The 21,661-nt window shown below is 35.7% G+C and overlaps 1 protein-coding gene across 1 annotated transcript in view; it reads right to left on the bottom strand.

The window, feature by feature from the left end:
• Positions 1 to 5,239: 5,239 nt before the first annotated feature.
• Positions 5,240 to 21,661, bottom strand: part of LOC113503783 — a 71,755-nt gene continuing 55,333 nt past the window's right edge. The window contains exons 2-4 of the mRNA XM_026885875.1: positions 8,617 to 8,775; positions 7,837 to 7,986; positions 5,240 to 7,223 (exon numbers count right to left, since the gene is read on the bottom strand). Of these exons, the coding sequence (XP_026741676.1) occupies positions 7,032 to 7,223; positions 7,837 to 7,986; positions 8,617 to 8,691 (417 nt within the window). The 5' untranslated portion in view covers positions 8,692 to 8,775 and the 3' untranslated portion in view covers positions 5,240 to 7,031. The remainder of the gene's footprint in view (positions 7,224 to 7,836; positions 7,987 to 8,616; positions 8,776 to 21,661) is intronic.

The raw sequence follows: 21,661 nt of genomic DNA, 5'->3' as shown, positions 1-21,661 counted from the left end.
CAGCAAAGACTCACATATGCCTGTAGTAGTGTAATTACTTCGCTCCTAAGTAATTGTTTGGTTACGCCATTATTCTTGGTTACACCGATGTTAATCATGTATTGTACAAATGATTGTAAATTAGGTACCTTACATCCAATTTGGAGATAATAATTAGAACAATGTTTAGAGTTTCATTGTAACTTTCATGAAACCTGCTTACTGTATAGCAGGTTTCATAATAATCTTAAGGATAGATGAAGGAACATACATATATTAGCTACTAGCTGTTGCCCGCGACTTCGTCCCCGTGGGTAGAAGATATAAGTTATGATTTATACCTTGTATCTTCGCTCCTATTAGTCGCAGCGTGATGGTTTATAGCCTAAAGCCTTCCTCGATGGATGGTCTATTCAACACAAAAATAATTTTTAATTTGGACCAGCAGTTCCTGAGATCAGTGCGTTCAAACAAACAAACTCTTCAGCTTTATATATTAGTATAGATATAGATTTCTGATTGCCTGGATAGCTGCGTGGGCCATCCTTGAGGCTTGTGAGGCTTGTGAGTGTGAGGAAAGAAAAGATTCAGAGCCCAGCACAAATATAAAATCATGAAATTGAAACAATATAGAAACCTTGATTTTCGTGCTTCAATCATCGAAACATCTTTCGTTCTGTTGTTAATTGTTGTCTATCTTTCTGGTCTAATTTCTAAGATACAAAGCATTACTATTCAAGTCACATTTATACAATCGTGAACGTCAATAAACAATGCCCAATATATGGAAATGACATCTGTATTACTTTTCGATAAGTCACGTGACTTCGATCTGTCATAAGTTTAGCCGTATATAATAAATCGCTCGCTCTTTGAGTTAGAACCTTTACTTACTAGTTTCGAGTAATTTTAATTCTATTGTCATTGCTGAGTCAAAATTAGTAATAGCTTTCTTTATTTGAAAGTTAGACGTAACTGTTATGTGAACGTGAAATTGGACTTAAAATCTAGACTTAAACTTTTATGAACTAAGTCCAGCGTAGCGTGGAGAGTCAGCCGGGAATTTAATATACCACACACCGGGGGCTAGCTCCACAAACACTTTATAAGGTTTAGTTGCGATATAAACGTATTAGAAATTAAAAAGACTCTTAAAAGACAGTAATTACGTAAAATAATAATTTCGTCTGTTTATTGAATAAAAGAAAGTAAAAGTTAAAGGTAGCCATAGTGGTTTCTTAGGTTTACGCGAATGTTAGACATTGAAATGACGGGCAGACTGAGATGGCTGTCAGGAAGAACGCCATCTCAGTCTGCCCGTGACCATGATACCTGCAAAGGTTTCGAAACGTCGGGAACTAAAATCTAAAATTAAACCGCGAAAAAATCCGTAAAAGTTTCAATTTTAAAGGTAGCCAGTTAGCCATAAAATGTAAAAGTGATTTATCCTTTTCGAGGAATAAACTATTTCGTTTTTGTATGTCATAAATATCAGTATTTTTGAAATGTTGAACATTTAATAAGTGTGCGTGTGTTAAATATGCTTTTCGGTCTATTTACAAAATGTTTTAAATGGTTGCAAGTTGACCGAATATAACATCATTGTTTTTATCATCGCAGTGTTGCTTTGGTCTTTAGAGGGTCTACCACCACGTCTTGAAGTAACATTATTCTTATAAAAGAGCAGCAATTCTCTTCCACATCCACAATGGCTGAAAACCCCAAATTCTCTTAATGAGAAAGGCGTGAGTAGACTTAACAACGAAATACTTGTAGATTATGATCGTTTTGGTATCCAAAATAACAAGATACATATTACAGTATAGTTTACTATGTGAAATGACAAGCAGAACATCTACAAGAAGTAGTTTTTCCATCATTTATGATGTGAAAAGAAACAGCATAGAGGTTTCTATATATTAACCCCATTATTTTCTTTTCTCTAGCCTACGACATCATAACGAAAGTTAAACGCAAAAGAAAACAAATAGAAAATTCAAAGAACTAAGAAAATATGAAAGTTGAAAACTTTAAGCAACTACTCACACAAAAAATAATCCTGCAGAAAAGCTGTTTCCGCTACTAAAATACACGCTACTTTCGAAGCAATAAATTGCCTATTGTCCCCTCAATATGAGATCAGGGCGATGTTGTGAAGAGACACCATCTGTTGGCAAAATATCGGGACACTATGGGAATAAACAATAAGACGTTTAATAGGAAGAAATACATATTTTTAAGAACATTTGCTCGATTTTGAACAATAAATAATAATCTATGAATAATTTGGTTTCAATATTTTTGTACTAAGACTAGACGATATCAGAGACTGCACAGATAGCTAAATGGCAGAGTTCACCGCACCAAAATCCATTGCGCGAATCGCGTTGTTGTTCGATCCCAAATAAAAACAGGACATACAATAATTCACATATTATGAGAAAAAAAAACTCTAAATACCTACTTTATGATAAACTGCAAGGGAAAACGTGATTTTTGTTGAGAATTATCACAAAGTAGCTATTTCGAATCAAAATTTGTTGCGTTTAGACATATAGTATTGAGCTAAGGAACAAATCACTAGGTCCTATTTCTGGACACAGTGTCCAGAGATATAATATAATCCTCTCATAACCAAAGATCATGGTTACAACACAGTCGATCGCTCACATCGGTGGAACGGCTCGGAAATGAGCTATTCGGTGGTGGCGCCCTGCAGGAAATTGTAGGCTTTACTGCCCCCCACCGGCCGACGTCACAATGAAGTCAATTCCCATCAGTGGGAACTTATTGGTAATCTATAATTTAAAATATGTGCCCTGTGATATATTGTGGTCGAAGGTTGAGTATAAGGTACAGTTGTGATTTCGTTATTATTTTTGTTGTATCGTTTTTTTTATGTTATTGTACTAGTGGAGTTACGCAGTATTTTATAGATTTTTTTTTAAGATGGGAGAACATTTACCAATGGTTTTGTTTAGCTGTGTCAAAAGCCTAAAGAGGGTTTAAACTGTAGCATCAAGTTGTACATAAACTACATACGAAAGGAAGAAAGCTTTTTCATATGGAAATCTGTCCGAACATGATCTTACCTATCGTTTATCAACACATAAATGCAATTTGTCTAAAGTAACTAATAAAAAAATAGCTTATTAACACTATCAAAAATTGTCCTCTTATATTATCTTTCGGCTTACGACGGTTTCAACTGAGGAAGCCCAAACATGCTTTTAATCTACAAAAGCATCGGAGAAGTCTTCAAAAGGCAACCGAAGCTAATAATAGATAAATGCCCCGTACAATGAGCAACGAAAGTCGGTCAATACAATTGGATTTGAAGCCAATATTTATCAAAATCTTGCAGGACTTGATGTTCAGTATGACATGTATTGAGTAGGTGTCAAGACTATTTTGTTTCCCAATAGCACAATAGCAGTTCATTGATTTTGATTTTGTAAGTTCTTTTTTAAAGGTTAAGCTACGCTTGGTACGGCCGGTCTGCGGATGGGTGACCATCTATATCTCTATCATAACGAGTTCTTGAGTGTTTCGGAACTTATTGATGATAAAACAGGCTACGAAACTACAAAATAATTAGTCGGTGCTTGTTCTCGTTTCAAAAAGTTTACATATTATGATTTGAAATAAAAATGGCGTACTTACTATATACTATATATATATATATATATATATATTTGAGGAGCTCGTGGCTAAGCTATAACCGCATAAGTGATTCGATCACAGGTTAAGCTATGCTTGACGTGGTTGGTCCGTAGATGGGTGACCATTTTTGTCATAACGAGTTCCTCCGTGTTTCGGAAGGCACGTTAAATTGTGGGTCCCGGCTTTTATTCCTACATCTTTGACAGTCGTTACAGATAGTCAGAAGCTTGAAAAAGTCTGACAGCCAGTCTAACCAAGGGGTATCGTGTTGCCCAGGTAACTGGGTTGAGGAGGTCAGATAGGCAGTCGCTCCTTGTAAAACACTGGCACACACTTAGCTGAAACCGGTTGGACTGGTAGCCGACCCCAACATAGTTGGGAAAAGGCTAGGCCAATGATGATATATATATTTTTTGTATGTGCCACACGTTTTCAACTATTTTGAACACCAGTTCTATTAAGTAATTTTTCCGGCTGACTGTACTTATAAAGCTCACCTTACCTATTTATTAAATCAAATAGAGACGAACGCTTAATATCTTCGGGGAAATGAGATATTCCTCCGTTTTATTAAGGATTTAGAGATTTAAGGATTTGAATTTATGATTTACGAAATAAAAGGTACGATCAATCAAGGGCCTTTGTTCTTAATCTTGAACAGAAATTGGTATTTGTAAGCTCTTTGATTGAAGTTGCGGGGCATATCAGGCATCGTAGCGTGAATACGAGGACTGTGGTTCAATTAGATAATCTTCCTGAATATATATTATTAGCTGATTATTGAAGTTTTCTATAACTATACAGTGATGACTGAATACTGAAATATTAATTAGTGAGAAATGTGGAGTCTATTAATGTTTAATGTATATGTATACTTAATATAATCTTTTACATAAGGATTTAAAAGACTGCGGAATGCGATCAAAACAAATGAAAAATATGTATTGATTAAAACATAAACCAGTCACTTGGATTCATTCATTGGTGCTAGCGCGACTATTGCTTCTTAAATTATGGAAATGAATACTACTTGCATTTACTTCCGAACACTTCCATAGTTTAAAACCGTTGGATACTAAAGCCATCGGTTATGAGTCTTTGGAATTTAGCATCAAGTTGTTAATTTTGAAAGAATAAAGAAACAAGACACGTCGTAAAAATGCTCAAAGGTACCACCAAATAATTTACCTCATACATACATAGCCGGAAGCAAATTTACTTAATTACAAAACACACAAACAATATGACAAAGAAATTTGTCCGTATTCCATCATTGTTCTACATTTCCCATTCTAAGATTTCAAGTAAACCTGAGCATATACTTTTCCACTCGGAGAAACTTTTCTTTTGTGTGTTGAACACATTTCGAGGTATTCAAAAGATATTTAGGTAAAAAAAACTCATATTAAAGTACATAGCGGTATACTTAGGTCACATAACAATAAGGCTGGATACGGACGCACGATTTTTCTTCGATAATATTAAATAGAAATAAATTTTCTATAGACCCTTTATAGTTTTAAAACAAAAAAGACTTGTTATAGATATGCGCGTAGGTTCATTTGTTCTATTTTCAATAATGAAACTTTTACGCTATCAAAAAATCGATAACTACTTCTTTTTAAAAACTATGGTATCTGTACTTTGATGGAGTACGTTGAAATAATAATCTGCTTTCCTTGTGGTTCTTTGAATGGATTTGTATGCAAAGGCGTAGGTTTAATCAAAACGCCAAGAACCAATGTGACATTTAGATGTTATACTTTCTTAATCATTCTAAGACACGACTGACTAAAAATGAAGGGATCATCGTAATAAAATCTGGCTACTAAATATTGGAATCTGAAATCGCCACTCCGCAGTGAGCTAGCGCGGTGATCTATGCTCAACCCTTCCCTGCATGGTAGGAGGCCTATGCCCAGCTATGAGACGTTTATAAGTAGTCTTTTATTATTATATTTATATTATATTATATTACATTAAAATAATATGATTCCTAATAAGTATCATTGCAGAGTTATTCCTAATGCTGATTGTGGAAACATGTCTAGGTCCTTAAACTACTCCTAAACGGCATAAAAAACACTTCATAGTCCGCTGCTGACGGCGACAGGCAACCATCAATAAAAAATCGTTTAAGCTTCACAAAAATAATCGCACCCTCGTAATCTTGTTCGTCGATCTGTATTTACCCTATCACCGGCTGTCGTAAGAACCTTTTTGCATGAAATATGAAAGGTACACATTCTATAAGAGATCAGCCTGTTTTGTGTATATTACACGGCTCAAATGTTGCCCACAATACCCTGAGCCCTGTTATCTTACGACAAATATGGACCATCTATTCTGACCTACTTATGGTTTTTGGGTAACGTTTAGGGAGATGACGAATATTGGTATAACTGGCGGAGAATTGATAATTTATCTTATATTTGCTAATTTGACTTTTTCTTTCTATTCTTTAAAAGACCGAAGATTTGAGGATATCAATTTATTCATTAATAGTCAGCCATCTAACTGACCCTGCCGCGGCTAGCACAGCTTAAATTACAAATCAAAGATCCATAATATAAACAGTGTATCTAAAATGGAAATTGATTAGATATCCCATGTTTGACCGCTGTGCAAACATTTTCCAACAAATACCAATTTAGCGATGAGGTAATTGGTATAGGGAAATTAGATACATCAAACATGCGATCATGTCTGTTACATAAACTGTGTAATTTATTATGCATACGATGGTTTAAATGCAGTTCAATTTATACTACAGACCTGCCACCTAATCTGAGGCTATAGTGGAAGGGAGATGACGAATTACAGGGCCTAGAGTGCGCCTTTTTTACTGCAACTGATTTCTTTTCGGGAGTGGCAGGGTCACTCAGTCAGTTTTCTGCATGAGATTGTCTTATGCCTTTTGCAAATGAGATATTTACGACGAGTATGTATTTTTATTGGATGTAAAATCTACGTTATGGGTAGTGGGTCGTACTTCCGTACGGCAGTGTACATATTATAAATAGTCGAAATGATTGCCAACCTCCGAAAGTGACGGCATTATAAGAAGAAGATCGTCATTCTAGCCTTTTCCCGACTATATTTTGGTCGATTTCCAGACTAACCGGAGGCACCTAAATACTTTCTATAAGTTCTCCCTATAAGGTCTTCCTTCTTCATTTTATAAGGAGCGACTGCCTATCTGGCCTATAAGAAAAAGAAGACGTACATGTAAAATATTTGAAGCACAACCAGAGTACACCATACAGTTACCGAATGATTACCTAAATATTTTTCACAGTTGATATTTCCAGATGCAAAATATTTTTATTGCCGTCGTCATTTGGTTAAACAGGATAATAAAACAACACAATTTTCGTTATTCATATATTTTATTGTTTGGGTTTCTTTTCCCGATTAATATTTTTTGCCACTTTGACTTCTATGTCAATGTATCCGTGTCCAACGTATTTGGTTGTGCCAGACCGCTCGGTCATCGTGAGGTTGCAGATAATACGGCCTTTTGTGAATGGAAAGCCTTTTGGTACGTAAGCTAGGGACAGGTTTTCAAGGTCGTAAATACCCTGAAATAGAAATTTCGTTTTATTTGTAGTAAGCGGATGAATTATGTCGTGGTGACGTGGTGATCTAGCAGATTTAGGTATATGTGAATTTGTATCACGAGGTAAGAATTGGACTTTTTCGAAGTAATTTACACCATTGATAAACAGTGACGGGAAAAAATACTTTTTGGTAAATAAATATAAGGTAATACAGATTAAACCTTGCTTGATACGAAACTGATGAGGTGCCATCAAAGTAATTTGTTATTATCTGATGAAAAGTTCCGCTGGAGTGGAGTCAGTTACTTAATCATGTCATTTCCGTTTGGTGTCAGTATGTATAATGATGGAAACACGGAATTACTGTATTAAATCATTATTCATACCAGATGACCACAGTTTACATGAGAAGACTAACATCTTTTTTTCGAAATCTTTGCTACCGCTATATCTACCGAAAGGTATCTTATAATGTCAAAAAACGTTGTAAGTATATATTAATTACAGTGCTTCATTTTTATTATTACGGAGCCTACCACCATATATAATTCATTGTATCTCCTTGTGGAAGAGAGTACGTACTAGCGAGAGAGAGAGAGAGATGTACTACAATATCTCAATTCTTTTTGCTTACCGGAGGATAAGGACAGGTCCTGTCGTTGAAGGCTCGTTTCAAAGTAGCTCCAATGAACGAGTCCGCTACAAGTTCACAGAATTTAAAGTGCATCTCTATGAAACTCGGACGATACCTGTTCGTTAGGAACTGGTAGAAATAGAAGTCCAACTGAAAGTAACAATATGTGTATTATTTTATAAGTATTTAATATTTTTATAGAATTCTTGTCCGAAAGGCCAGCTTCAATTCTTATAACACGGCATGGAGTGGTGTTCTGCTTTCACAACTGCATTTATTTTACTAAATTAAGCCTCCTGTTCCCCACTACTAGGCAAAGGCATTCCAAAAACCTCCATACTCCGTACTACCATCCACGCGGGATAGCACAACTACCCCGAAAAGGCATAATATTCTTTTATTTTTTAAAGTGTGTATTTAAAATATTCAGGGATGTTAGAGATAAAATGAAAGTTTATAAAATACAATTGTTTTTGCTCAAAAAATAATTGACTCAAATATCGCATTCGTAACTTACTACCAGGGTGACACAAATCCAAAAAACGAAGACGATAACTCTTAGCAGACTAGAAGTCCTACCCATAACTTATTTGGGAAGGGCGCACATGACCAAAAAATACACGGATGGACAGGGAGCGTGCAAGACTTGGACTATTTGATACATCCTCGTCTTAAGTCTTTTCTGTTTATCGCGGCCCCCAAAAAACACATGTCAATACTGACAGACTTCTTTTCCTCTAGAAAGTAAGCTTGATAGTAGATAGTAAAGGAAAGAATTACCTTTATATTGTTACCGACTACAACCAACGTCTTGGTGTTTATTCCAACGTAGTATCTGGGGTCGTGCCGGTTCATTCGATGATTTGTCAAATTGAAGTATTCGAAGACATTCTTGTCTACATATGTGACCACGGGGTGCTCAGTATTTATGTACGTCAACTGAAAAATTGTTATTTAAATTAAATAATTCATGATCAATACCTGAAAAATAATTCATGATTAATTATTTCTCTTGTTAATTATAATTATGTGGTAGCGAAAACAAAACTATTTATTAGCATAGGCAGTATATGAAAGAGCAGAAAAAATAATGAGAATTAAAGAAAAGAAAAGATCAAACACAACCGACTAAAAATAAAAAAAGTTAAAGGGTCAAGGCTTGATGAAATTATGGATATAAATGGGATCCCATAATTTCACGTTAAATGAAACAAGAATCAACATAATCGCTTCACCCAGTCCTAAGTTCTGGGGGCACAAACATAAAAATACTGTCGAATTGAGAACCTACTATTTTTTTAAGTCGGTTGATAATGGGAGGCCTATAGTTACTTAACACTGGGTGATTCCGGTCTGAAATTATGACAATGACAAAAATAACTAGTTTCATAGACTTACAGGTTCAGAATAACACATATTAAAATGATAGTCCAAGTAAAGCAAAGCTAAATACATTAAAAACTTTTTGATCATATTGTGAAGTAAACACGACTATACCGCGGTAATAATATCTACGCGACTGTACTGGGATTAAAACTATAATATTATGTTTTATTGACAATAATTAACTCTCCACAAATAAAGTCATTAATTTTTCAAGCGTCATTACCTAGGCATAAGTACTTAGTATACAGTATGTGTTCAAAAATCTGTGTGATCAATTAGGGGTTGTCGTGTAACGTAAAATTACTAACACAAGTATTTATGTTTATTTATTGGTAGAAAACAAAATCATTTTCCCCGATAAATTTAATTAATTTTAAATAATATCGTTCAGATTACCTAAAGGCTGCACAGGAAACTAATAAATCTAAAAATCTCTAAAAAGGTTTTGTCAGTTATGGAATTTTCCGAAACATTTTTCATTAATGCTGTGCTAAAAAAATACATTTTTATGGTATGTGAAGACCTTATATTTTTTTAATATTTTTAGCTCGTCTTTCAATCACTTATACATTGATGCGTATGTCAATCAAGGATCGGATTTTTTATACTTTTTTATTCGACGACCTCCGTGGTCGAGTGGCGTACGCACCGGTTTCAAGGTGTCGCTAGCTCTGAGGTCCCGGGTTCGATCCCCGGTCGGGTCAATGTAAAAATTCACATTTCTACATTGTCTCGGGTCTGGGTGTTTGTGGTACCTTCGTTGTATCTGAATTCCATAACACAAGTGCTTTAGCAACTTACTTTGGGTTCAGAACAATGTATGTGATGTTGTCCGCATTTATTTATTTATTTATACATACTGTATAGTAAGACCGTATGAAGGTAATGCCATTTTAATTGGCCCATGGCATTTCATTAAAATGAAATTAATATAAAATGTTATGTTGAAATTACATAGAGACGCCTGTTCTACGAGCTAAAATAGTAATGATAAATTTAAACTACAACTGCAAAAGTTAAAATTGATGCGATCGATCCCTGGTTGGGTGTCTATGTTTGTGTGTCATAATGAGTTCTTCCATGTTTCGGAAAGCTCTTTAAATTGTGGATACCGGCTGTTATTTAAGCTAGAAGAAACTATGTCTAACTGGTATCGTGTTGCCCAGGATGTCCTTGTTATAATACAACAAGCCGCCCGCTGTAATGCTCTATCGTATTATTATTGTGTATGTGTGTGTGTACACACAGTTAGTAAGTTCATACATATGATGACAGCAGCAAGCTTAAAAAATGACAAGTAAAGTTCATATTACCAATTTTTGAAAATCTACAGTAATCTACAATATCTAAAGATAAACTTTCGCTTATTTAGCTTGCACCTGCAGTGTCGAAAGTCCGAATCGCACGTGGCCTGGCTAGCTTTTTAATTGAATACATAATATTTTTGTCAATGCTTTTGTCAGCGACGTCTTTATAGCATTAGATTCAAAAGTTAGGCAATCCCCGACCCATACAATTTTTCCTATACTAATGTATATTGAGAGAGCTTTATTCCTCAGGATTTAACAGTTTAAAGCTGCACATAGATATGAAATCACGTAGGTATTGCGTTGACATCGTCGAGGCTGAAGGTTGACAAAGGTTTACGCACTGTGGGCCTGTTTTGAACTCTGACATGATTTATGATGGCTTTCAGGCTGTATTAACACTTGTTTGACGAACTGTAGTGATGTCTGACTTGCGCATAAACTTACAAAGAAACTGAGAAGTAATATCGGTTTGTAACAATCCCACTGTTCAACAGTCTCTTTCTGTAGAAGAGCCGAGCAAAAATCAGTCTTAGATCGGATGTAACGGGCTTTATTTCTACCTTTTTTTTAAACGACTCTCGCTTAAACAATGAATTCTTTATGTCACTGAGGTTTAATAAACATTCAACTCACATGCACATAGACAGCCAAACTGTCCCAGACAGAAAGACTCGTGGGGAACGAACCCGCGACACGTCGCATACAGTAGGTTTGGCGTGGTGTCCTATACCTCGGCTATCCGGGCTGTTGTAGGTACTTTGTGAATAATGCTAGAATACCTCTGACAAACGATAGTCTTCGAGTGAGGCGATCATCAATGGTTCCCTATTTTATGAGAAGATATTTGTTAAGGCTTGTGTTAGTAATTAGTATTGATTTAAACTTTAGGTATTCCGTATCAAACGCCTTTTGAAACTTAGAAGCAATGCGACGAATTGTAAATCATCGACGAAAATTATCTGCACCGAACAGCACATGAGTCCAGCTTCAAGCATTAATTGCTACAATATTACACGAAGGCGTTATTGAAAAAAAAATCTGTTCTATCTATTCTTTAGATAGCAGAATATGCGTATATTTTGTCATGTAGTGCTTTGAAGCATTCAGAAAATGACGTACATGTATTAATGATACAGAAGTTAACAAGGCACCGCAATAACTCAGCCGTCTGTTTGTTATAAATAAGGAAATCTTTTAAAACTAATTGCGTACTTAACTTTATAAACACAACTTAAAACCAACCCGAGTCCCAATTTTACGAGGCCATTGAAAACTCTGAACCGCCGAAATAGCATAATATTCAAAGGAAAGCTCCAAATTCACGTTACGTTTCCACAATCGTTTGGCACGGAACAAACTGAATACGACCGAGGGCCCGGACGTCCGTCGCTTAACAATAAAGATTCGGGGTACCGTACAGGTACATAACAGAAGAACAAGGTTAAATTTCCCTTAAGAACGAATGAAACCCGACGATCCGGGGGTTACCGCTTATCCTACGAGAGAATTGTACTCGTGATACATCATGCACAATGTATTTTGTTTCCGATACTACTCGGCTATTTTTGCAATTTTAATTTTAATTATTTTTAGATGCATCTGTCAATATACAAGATTCAAACTACCAAATCCTCGAACGTCGGATTTGTTCCCAAGTCCTTCAATGGAGACTACGGATCGGCAAACGCAGTGTGGGACTAAGCCCAAGCCGAAGTGGTGATGACGAAAGGTTCCAATGCCAATGTCCAGCTGTGGACCGCGCTAGGCGGAATCGATTCGTTGATGCTTAATCTTCTAGTTGTACTTCTGCACCAAACTTCCATATTGACATTAAAATTTCTTCTATTTGCCTGAAGGGAAAATTCGGGATCAAACGCAGCACCGTCACCACGTGTTATAAAAAATGACAAATAAATTGTTCCCGCAGCGCCAGGGAGGGGATGGGAGGAGACAGCTGTCGGGGGGGGGGGGGGTATAGGGGGTGTTTTGTAGTGCTTGATAACACCGGGGCAGGTTTGATTGGATGCCGGTCAAAGTTTTAAAGATCGATTAAAGGTATGCAGGTTAGTATAGGTAAAGTGTTTGAGTTTTTAGGATTGTTTAGGATTTCGCTGTTTATTTGTTAACAGGCTGTATATCATATACCGTGATAGACATTTTAATTTTCCTAGATTATGTTTGTATATATTACTCTTTTACGAGGTCTACTAATTGCTAGTTGCATCTATTTCATGCATAACTCCTATTCCTAAATATTCATACTAATCTACAGTATTTATACCTAGGCATAGAATTATCTAGGACGGGATTAGTCTGGAATCCCAGCAATAACCAATGAAACACGTTCGGACCCGCCGCACACGAAATATAGTATTTAATTTATTCCTAACTATTAGAGGGATTAGGTCATAGTTCTATTTGTTTTCGGTTAAATGATGGGTTAGAAACTGGTTTCGTAATTTACGTAAGTATTGAAAAAAAAAATGTTTGTCGCATTTAGAAGTAAAAAGGTTTACAGACACGTACGTAAGATTTAAACCAACCAAGTGGTGTAGGTTTAAATAAAAAACCCACGGAGAAAAATATGTAAATTAAAAAAAAAAACAAAAAGTCTAATAATTAGTATTAAAAGAAAAGGAGAATATTTTCCAAAGCAATGGTATACTAGAAGAATAGTCAATATACATAATATGCGTGCCAATTTCAAGAGTTAGAGGCGTATGTATTTCAATAGTTGCTAAACTACTAAGATTGTCAATTACCAATGTTACCCTTGCAAAAAGTATAATAAAATTCATCTACAGAATAAAAAAATCCATTATTCAAAATCTCAATTCATGTTACACCTAAAAAAGCACATACTTCATAACACAAACAGCAAACCAAGGTTTGTATACACCTTGGTTGCCATGACAACGGACGAAATTATACTCCTTGCATCGATTTTTAGCCGCTGACCCACTGCAGTACTTTTTTAAGGTAAAGGGGTGGCTTGACGGCCGGCGGTAGTGCGTCGGACTTGGATTAATTATACCGCAATGATGAGGTAAATTTATAAGAAGGTGCCTTTAAAACTATTGATTCGTTACTAATTGGGTCTATCGGACGATATTTCGAGAAAGAATAAATATATTGTCGATTTTTTTTTGTTTTCGTTTTCAAATAATGTTCTTTTGTCGTATTTGTAATTATTTTAATGATTGTTCTTTTCTGTAACATTGAACGTACAAATGTTACATAGCATCGATGCTTTGTATAGCTCTGAAGTTTAACGGAACAATCAAAGCCTGCCTTCAGGCGCTTTTTATGCTAATTAAATATAAGTAATAAGATCTTGTAGTCTAAATAATTAAAGTATTTTTTTCTTCTCTTTTTCTCAATGAATAGCAAACATATTTTTCTAGATTTTTTAGGTGAAGTTCAGTTATAACTTTTTTTGTTTTTCCGGGTGATATCTACTTTCGGCTCTTGAGGACTGAAAACACTCTACAGCAGTTTAACTAATATCGGTAATAGTTTTCGGCAGGTGGCTAACTTCATAAGAAATTTCACCAAAATTGGTCAAGGCGTTCAAAAGTAAAGAGGCTACAAACACACACATTTGCAAACATTCAACTTTAGAAAGTAAGTGTGGAAAAGCAACTAATAAATAAATACAAAGAAATCATTAAAAATTTAACAAACTATGCTTGAGATATAAACACATGTGATTTACACCTCAGCTCACTTTAATAGCGTGATATGTTTATTCTAAGTGCGCAGAGGAGGTCAGATGGGTGCCGAGGTCAAGGTCACGTCATGCATTATGCAACGTACCAAACGTACACGTTCACGAGATCGCGTGTAAACGTAGAAACACCGTCAGACCGACAGGTTAATGTTAATATTTTAATGGTTTCACCAACTTAAAAGATAAGGTCTTATGCCATGTGTATTGCCATGATATAAGAACAGAAAAAGAATCGAAAGTTTCAAATGGATAGGAACGACTTGAACTTTCTATTCGACAAATGACGTAACTATGACTTTTTAGATCCATACACTGGAAAGATCATTTTGGGTGTGAGAAGATTTTTTTCTTAAAAAGAAGGAATTTCGTCAAAATTTGACACAAGAATCCAAGTCCCTCAATCAAACCCAAATCCTTCATTAAAACATTCAAGTTACATAAGACACCAAACTTCTTGAATCATTCATGGATCAAACAAATTCTTGTCCTTCGCGAGGATCGAATGACAGATGGCTGACCGCCACAGAACGCTCCACCATATCCTCCTAGCGAGATCCTCACAACGGTGACTTAAGGGCGTTTCTTTTCTCTGATTTTCCTGTCCATGTGTTTCCCGAAAAAGCCAGTTTCTGGTGAAGATCAATGTCAGATAGAATTTTCTATTATACTACTTTACAAAATGGTTTCAATGTTTAATTAAATACAATATTCCCATTTGTATCGGATAACAGCACAGTAATGGGTTTAAATCATTATCTTCACATAATATGACTAATTAATAAATAACCAAATTGGTATGGACGACCCATAGCAAAATTATCATAATGTGCATTAATTAAACAAATTATATGAAATTTTAATGTGAATTATAGATTAATATGTCACAAATAACGTATTGTTTTAGTGAATTCAAACGTTACACAGACACAGTCCAAAAATGAAGAGAGGGAAATAGAGCTGCCTTTTTTCATTATCAAATGTCTCCGCCCAATTTAGGTTGAGCGGGACGGAGCGTCAGATTCTTACTGATCGAAAACCAGAGATGTTCCTTATTTTGCCTTTTGTGCACTGGGGTAAGGTTAATCTTTTCGGACAACCCCGCCGGAATGAGAGATGCCTAATATTTTTCTTTCGATTTTTATTATCCTTTAATATTTTTTTTGGGCGTAAAACAGAAACGACACCCTAAACCGTATAGAGAGCGCCTCGCTCTTGCAGCTCAGTGTTTTTGCTTCGATTGGTGATTATAGTGCATGTGACACAGGGATTAAATTCCTTTTTTACCGTTCCGTTTTTTCATTTTAAAATTTATGCAAGTTTTTATTTTGGCAATCGGCCTTTGCCTACTAGAAGGTAATACAGGGGCTCCTTTTTATTTCTAAGTATATTTTGTGTGCATACTGTACTGCCCAAATTAAGGGTAATCGCTGAAGATTTCACTGACCTTGACTCGACGAGCTATTATGATTTAAGATGCGCATAATCTTTTGTAAGTATCTCGCATGCTGCACACAACACTGATGCTCTAATCTCGAGAAACAAGGGCAAATACTATTTCAGAGCATTTGTTATTGAGATCTTATTAGACTGTATTTCATTTAGATTTTAGGGTTAACGTGAAACAAATGAACGGCAAAAATAATGACTAATGTTGCATGTGCCATGTTTGCAGAAAGAGGTTTTTACTCTGGCCTTTTTTGTGTATGACCGTTTTAATTGCAAGTAAATCGACTTTAAATTGTACTATCAGCACGAAAAGATTTAACGGTTAACAAAATCCATAAGACAAAGACACTTCAAATAAATTTATATTTGCAGTTAACCCATAATGTTGCGAGTCCAACTCGCAGTTGACATGTTTAAAAAAATAAATTTATTCTATTGTATGTTTTTTAATTTTATTCCAAGAACAAGACTATACAGGGTGTAAGGAACACCGTGACTTTTCCGTGGGACCTGAGTTCTAGACATGATTCCAGACCCCCCTGCGTTGGAATTTTTCATCGGTCTTTTCATGAAAATTGCATTTTTTTTTCGCGTTTTTTTAATTTTATGTGTCATAAAATCATTTTTCCTACGTATTTCAATAATATTTTCATAACGAAAGTAATTATTAAGCCGTTTTCACGAAAAAAGGCAATGTAAATGAAACACTAAAAACTGCTCCCGATCAGCTGATTCGTAAAGGTACTCGTCGGTCATCGCTCTCTCGCAAATCTAACCGAAAGTGACGTCAAAACCGAACCAATACATGAGCGTCAACCGTAAGAGATAGCGCAACTATTGCGCGCGCACTCGCACTCATTATTCGTAATCCTGCCTACTATTCCTTTAAAAAAAGCCGCGCGCTTTGTAGGCACCGCTAGCCGCCTTTGTCGACACCGCCAGCGCGCCGACAAACACCTACAGCGGTATCGGCGAGTGACGTACCTGTGACACTGGATAAAATAGTACATCGATTTTTGTTACACGGGTTCCATGTTATAAAATAAAAAATCACTTTCTCAGCGTTTATCAACTTATCGTACTACGAAATTTATTAAAACCTTTTATTATTAACAGTTTGTTATTGTTTAGAATTCTGTAGTTCTAAAACATGTTGTTATAAACAATAATTTATTTTTTCTAAAATTAAACTCTGTTTTGTTACTAATATCCATCATCTACTAATGAAATTCCTGCCTAAAAATTTTAATCATTTTTTTTCCTACGAACTGCTGAATAATTATTCCAGTCACATAAAACAATTATGTTCTTACACAAAAGTACATTTTGTGATTAATCAATTTTAAAGGTTTAAGTTAAGTACTTTATTGTCAAGAATAATTTTACGATATTCACTTCGACCTCATGTAATTTATCGATAAAGAATCATAGGTACCTAGGTCCAACACTACTCAAAGGTAAAACCGAAAGTTCGGCTTTTTTCAAAATAGTACCTATTTTTACTCAGTTTGTTCCTTACGCTAATCGAATGTGCATGTGCAATCGGGTAATTCGCGGACTAATTATCGTGTAGGCAGACAATTTTATTGTGTTAAGTGATATAAGTGCGTGTGTTGTGTGTGTATTATTTAAATTACGATCCTAGTAGCTCGATAGGTTATTTTACCGCCCGGGAGAATGGCAACATGCTAATGTGTTATGGCGAAGCACGTGGCAATGCAAGTCTCGCGATGAACATTTACTGGACGCGGTACTTTTTGCCCTGGGTTCAGCAGCAGATTTTTCGCCGCGCCAAAATTTGTGTGCACGTAGATGGCGGACATTTCGAACCTTATCTGGTTAGAAGTGAGCGAGATTAAGGTAAGAGTAGGTTTGATTTAATAATACACAAGACACAGATTGAAGTCAGAATAGTGTAAATTGATTGGTATTTTTTTTGTGATTGTTTTTCGTTACATCACAACATTTTTATAAAATGCGCGCGCGTTTCGAATGTTTCGATCGTGTCGCCGAGTGTCGCCCTCCTACCACATTACAGTTCGTGTAAGTACGTACGCTGAGCGTAAGGTTCGCGCGGTAACCAATTCATTGCGTGCTCAAAAATGACTAAATCTATAAATATTAATCTCCGACGGTAGCGACTTCTTTAATATTAATTAACACGTTATTTTAAAGTCATTATGCGACTTTGGTGGTACGGTGTTCCTTACACCCTGTATAAACCACAAAAACTACCAACGGACTATTGACAATGAAAACTTGAACCAAATAATCATGTAATTATCCAGTTCGATGGCTCGCAGCATGAGGAAACATGGAGGAAGGTGACGAAAACCAACGCGATGGTAATGAGTAAATAGGGATGTGAAACAAACTTATTTTGAAGTTTGGACTTTGTAACAAGAGGTTATTTCGTTGAAGCATCGTTAGAAGATGAGCGACTGTGACAAATATTGGAATATAAGTCATCATCTTGATCCTAGCCTTTTCATAACTATGTTAGGGTTGCTTTCCTGTCTAGCTGAGCAAGTTTTGTAGCTCTTGAGGTGTGACAGAGCATTACAAGGCGTAGAACGGCTTCTATCTTTCACAACTGTTTTAATATATCTCTGTGAGATGCTGATACAATTATCACTTTTTAGAGTTGACAACAATCGTATGAACCCATAATACTTTATTTTAGACCTTTGAAAATCCTATAAATAATATAAATGTGAAAGTGTTTGACTGGATGGATTTTTGTTCATCAAATGTGAAATTTGGTAACCAAAAAACTTTAATAAAATTCCTTTGTTGACAATACAACTTTATTCGGATACCACACCTTCTTAAATCTTTTATAATAATCTTTAAACCGTACACCAAGCGTAGACGTATTTTTCAATGCTCCCGCCAGAATCGCCCGTCATGAATTGTCCCTTTCGCTTCCCGCCAATTTTCATATTTTTTTTCTGTTCTTTTATTTCCTTTTTTTAAATATCCAGACAGCCTCATTTGGTCACGCACGCGAATTAGTCAAATGACCTTCTAAAATCATTACATTTAATATCGCGCCTTACAAAACCATAGGATAGTTTTTAACCCCATTTAATGTTCCATAGGGATCATTTTCAATTTGCAGCGGTTGAAGTTGGCAACATCCAGAATTTTAATAAAATACAAATAATCAAGTGTTAATTATGACATGTCTCTCACCACACATATCTGACGTAATTAAAATTTGTTGAAATGTATTTCATTCTGAGTTTCGGTCGCGAGCTACTCTGATTCAAAAGTTTGCGGTATGACTGGATATCGGTTTTGGTTAAAATGGAAAGATTGACCATTTATTTAATTAATTTGGTACAAAAGTGCATGCGATATGGATCAAGTGGTCATTATTTGTGGATGTAAGGTAGGTAGAATGTGGTGGGTGTTATTGTGCATGTGATTTGTATATTTGTGTTGCTAGGATTAGATTCCTTAGTGCGGGAGTCGTTTTTATGAATCTTATACTTTATGTAGTAGGTAAACGGTTGTGTTTTGATCAAGATTTCACCTTCCAAACTAAGATAGTTGCAGTTGTGAAATGTCTTAAATAATAGCACTGTATCCTGAGACATGGGAAGATAGTAGAGAACCCTGTACCCTGCAGTACACCTTTAATTTAATAAGTCGCAGCTATTTTTTACCAATAATTACAATACTAGACTTGATTGACACCTAGCTATTCTTGACGCTTACTGCGACATAGCATCTCCATAACTTTTCCATCACTCGGAAAACCTTTACATAACATTAAGTCGCAGATGCCACCTGTTCACCATAAAACTACCATTAAACCGCCATGATTCAGCTGCAATCACAATATTACTTAAATAACGTATCATTTTAACTACTCCATAACAAATACATATTTATTTAAATCTCCTTATTACAAGGGAATAAGGTTGAAGATCGTGTGGCGTGCTTTGTTCTGCTTATGACGTTTTTGGTGTTGTGATTGGTTCGTGATCGTGCTGCATTGCACAGTGAGGTGACCTTCAAACACTCACGCGCAGTTTGTACAGACGCGGTCAGAAGTGGTAGGAATTTGTCTATGAGTTGTTTTATTCTAAGGAAGGTAAAGATTGGATCTTATGACAATATGATTGGAATAAAATTATTTAGTTGTTTTTGTTCTTAAAAAAAAATACATTATGGAGGTTGAATAGGTTAGTCGAAGTATAGAGCAGTGTTCAATTAATTTTCGGTGAGACAAAGCAAATAACTCGTACAGACTACAAGCTCAAAAGGCTATTTTTCAGTTATTAGGCATTATTTCGGGCTACAATCTACCTCTGTACTTAGAAAATATCATAACCTATTCAGTATTTTAACGGTAAATATTAAAAAGGAATTCATGAATTCTCACAAACTTTTGCCTTTATGATATTAGCTAGGAGAAAGATAGTTTAAAAAATAAAATATTATAGTAAACATTCACTTAAGTTGTACTTACATGTTAACTCGACTAGTGACTTCACTTAACATATGAAGCTTAGTATTAGAATATTCCATCACAGTTTAAGTTTTGATTCGGCTTAATAGCGGGTGTAACTTGACTAGCAGAACTTTGGCGGGTGCGTCTCTATCATAGGGAGTTACAAAGTTAAGACCGTCTTGTCATGCGGCGGTAAGCGATGCTATGTGAAGCTATAGGATTCATGGAAAATGGCGGTAGGTTTTTAGTAATTTACGAATATGGTATGTGTAAGGTAATGGTATGGGTAAAGACAAAGCTATCATGTTTGGAAGAAATTTAACCTCCTAAACGGACTAATTTAATGTATTTTTTGTGTGCTTTTGGGTGGTGCTCTGGATCATGTAGTTTCGTTATTCAGCCTAGCAGATCATAGTTGGATTACCTGGTTTATTTAAAACTTGACTGTATTTTATCCATGTAGGCATAAGGCATTTGATTGGCTTTGTATCGCATTTCTTAACATTCTATACCAAGGTATATTGCTCGTTTTAAAGACGAGGAAAGATGAATAAACATAATGGGGCCCTACCGAATCATTTCAAAGCAAAATCATTGCAGGTGGGAAGGACATGCCGCTCTAAGAAGTGTGTTGCGCTGACAATCTTTCACAACCATAATCATCATCATCATCAGCCCATATTCGTCCACTGCTGGACATAGACCTCGACTATTGCACGCATCGAGGTCTATCTTCGGCTGCTCGCATCCAGATCTTGCCAGCCATCTTGCGCAGGTATAATAATATCACTTTAAGACGTGGTGGTCTCTAGACGTATTCGATGTGGAAATCAAACAAATATATAATTAGATAAATTCAAACTATATTTTGTTCTAGAATGTTCTATCAACGTCCACAATAGTACTATAAACAGTGAGAATTGGTTAATCTACGCGAGATTGAAGTCAATGGACGGGATTAAATAATTGTTGCTCAATATAATAAAACTCCGTAAACTCAGTCGGTAGCTTTATTCATAGCATTGTGTTCTTGAGTCACCTTCGAGAAGATTCCTTGTATCGCTATGTATACTATAATTACTTCTATTTTCCTCTTTTTTCAAGTTTATATTTATGGGAATAAATAATTATAACTTGTCAAACTTACAACCCACCAACTGCGGGAGATATTGCTCGGCAGTTCTGGTTAAGTCAGTGAGAGCCTGAGACAACCTGGTTTCTCCCCCAAGGAGGTTGGTTTCTGTGAGGACTCCTTGAAACAAGGGTATTTCCCTCTACAATTGATAAAGTTACTAGAAATCCCTCAAATATTTGGACATCGTATTTCGATCAATCACGTGATTTAGACTGCTTATCACTTTTATTGCACCAGTTCAGGCTACTTATAGGCAGGTTCTGGGCTTACCAGAAATATACCGAACATTGCGTAATAAACCTTCGCCCAGTGTTCAAATAATAAATATTAATACTACATATAATAGAATTAAATTC

Source organism: Trichoplusia ni, chromosome 20 (assembly GCF_003590095.1).
Source record: "Trichoplusia ni isolate ovarian cell line Hi5 chromosome 20, tn1, whole genome shotgun sequence".
Lineage (NCBI taxonomy): Eukaryota > Metazoa > Arthropoda > Insecta > Lepidoptera > Noctuidae > Trichoplusia > Trichoplusia ni.
Note: the sequence above shows the minus strand (reverse complement) of the source record. Positions and strands in the feature narration are given on the sequence as shown.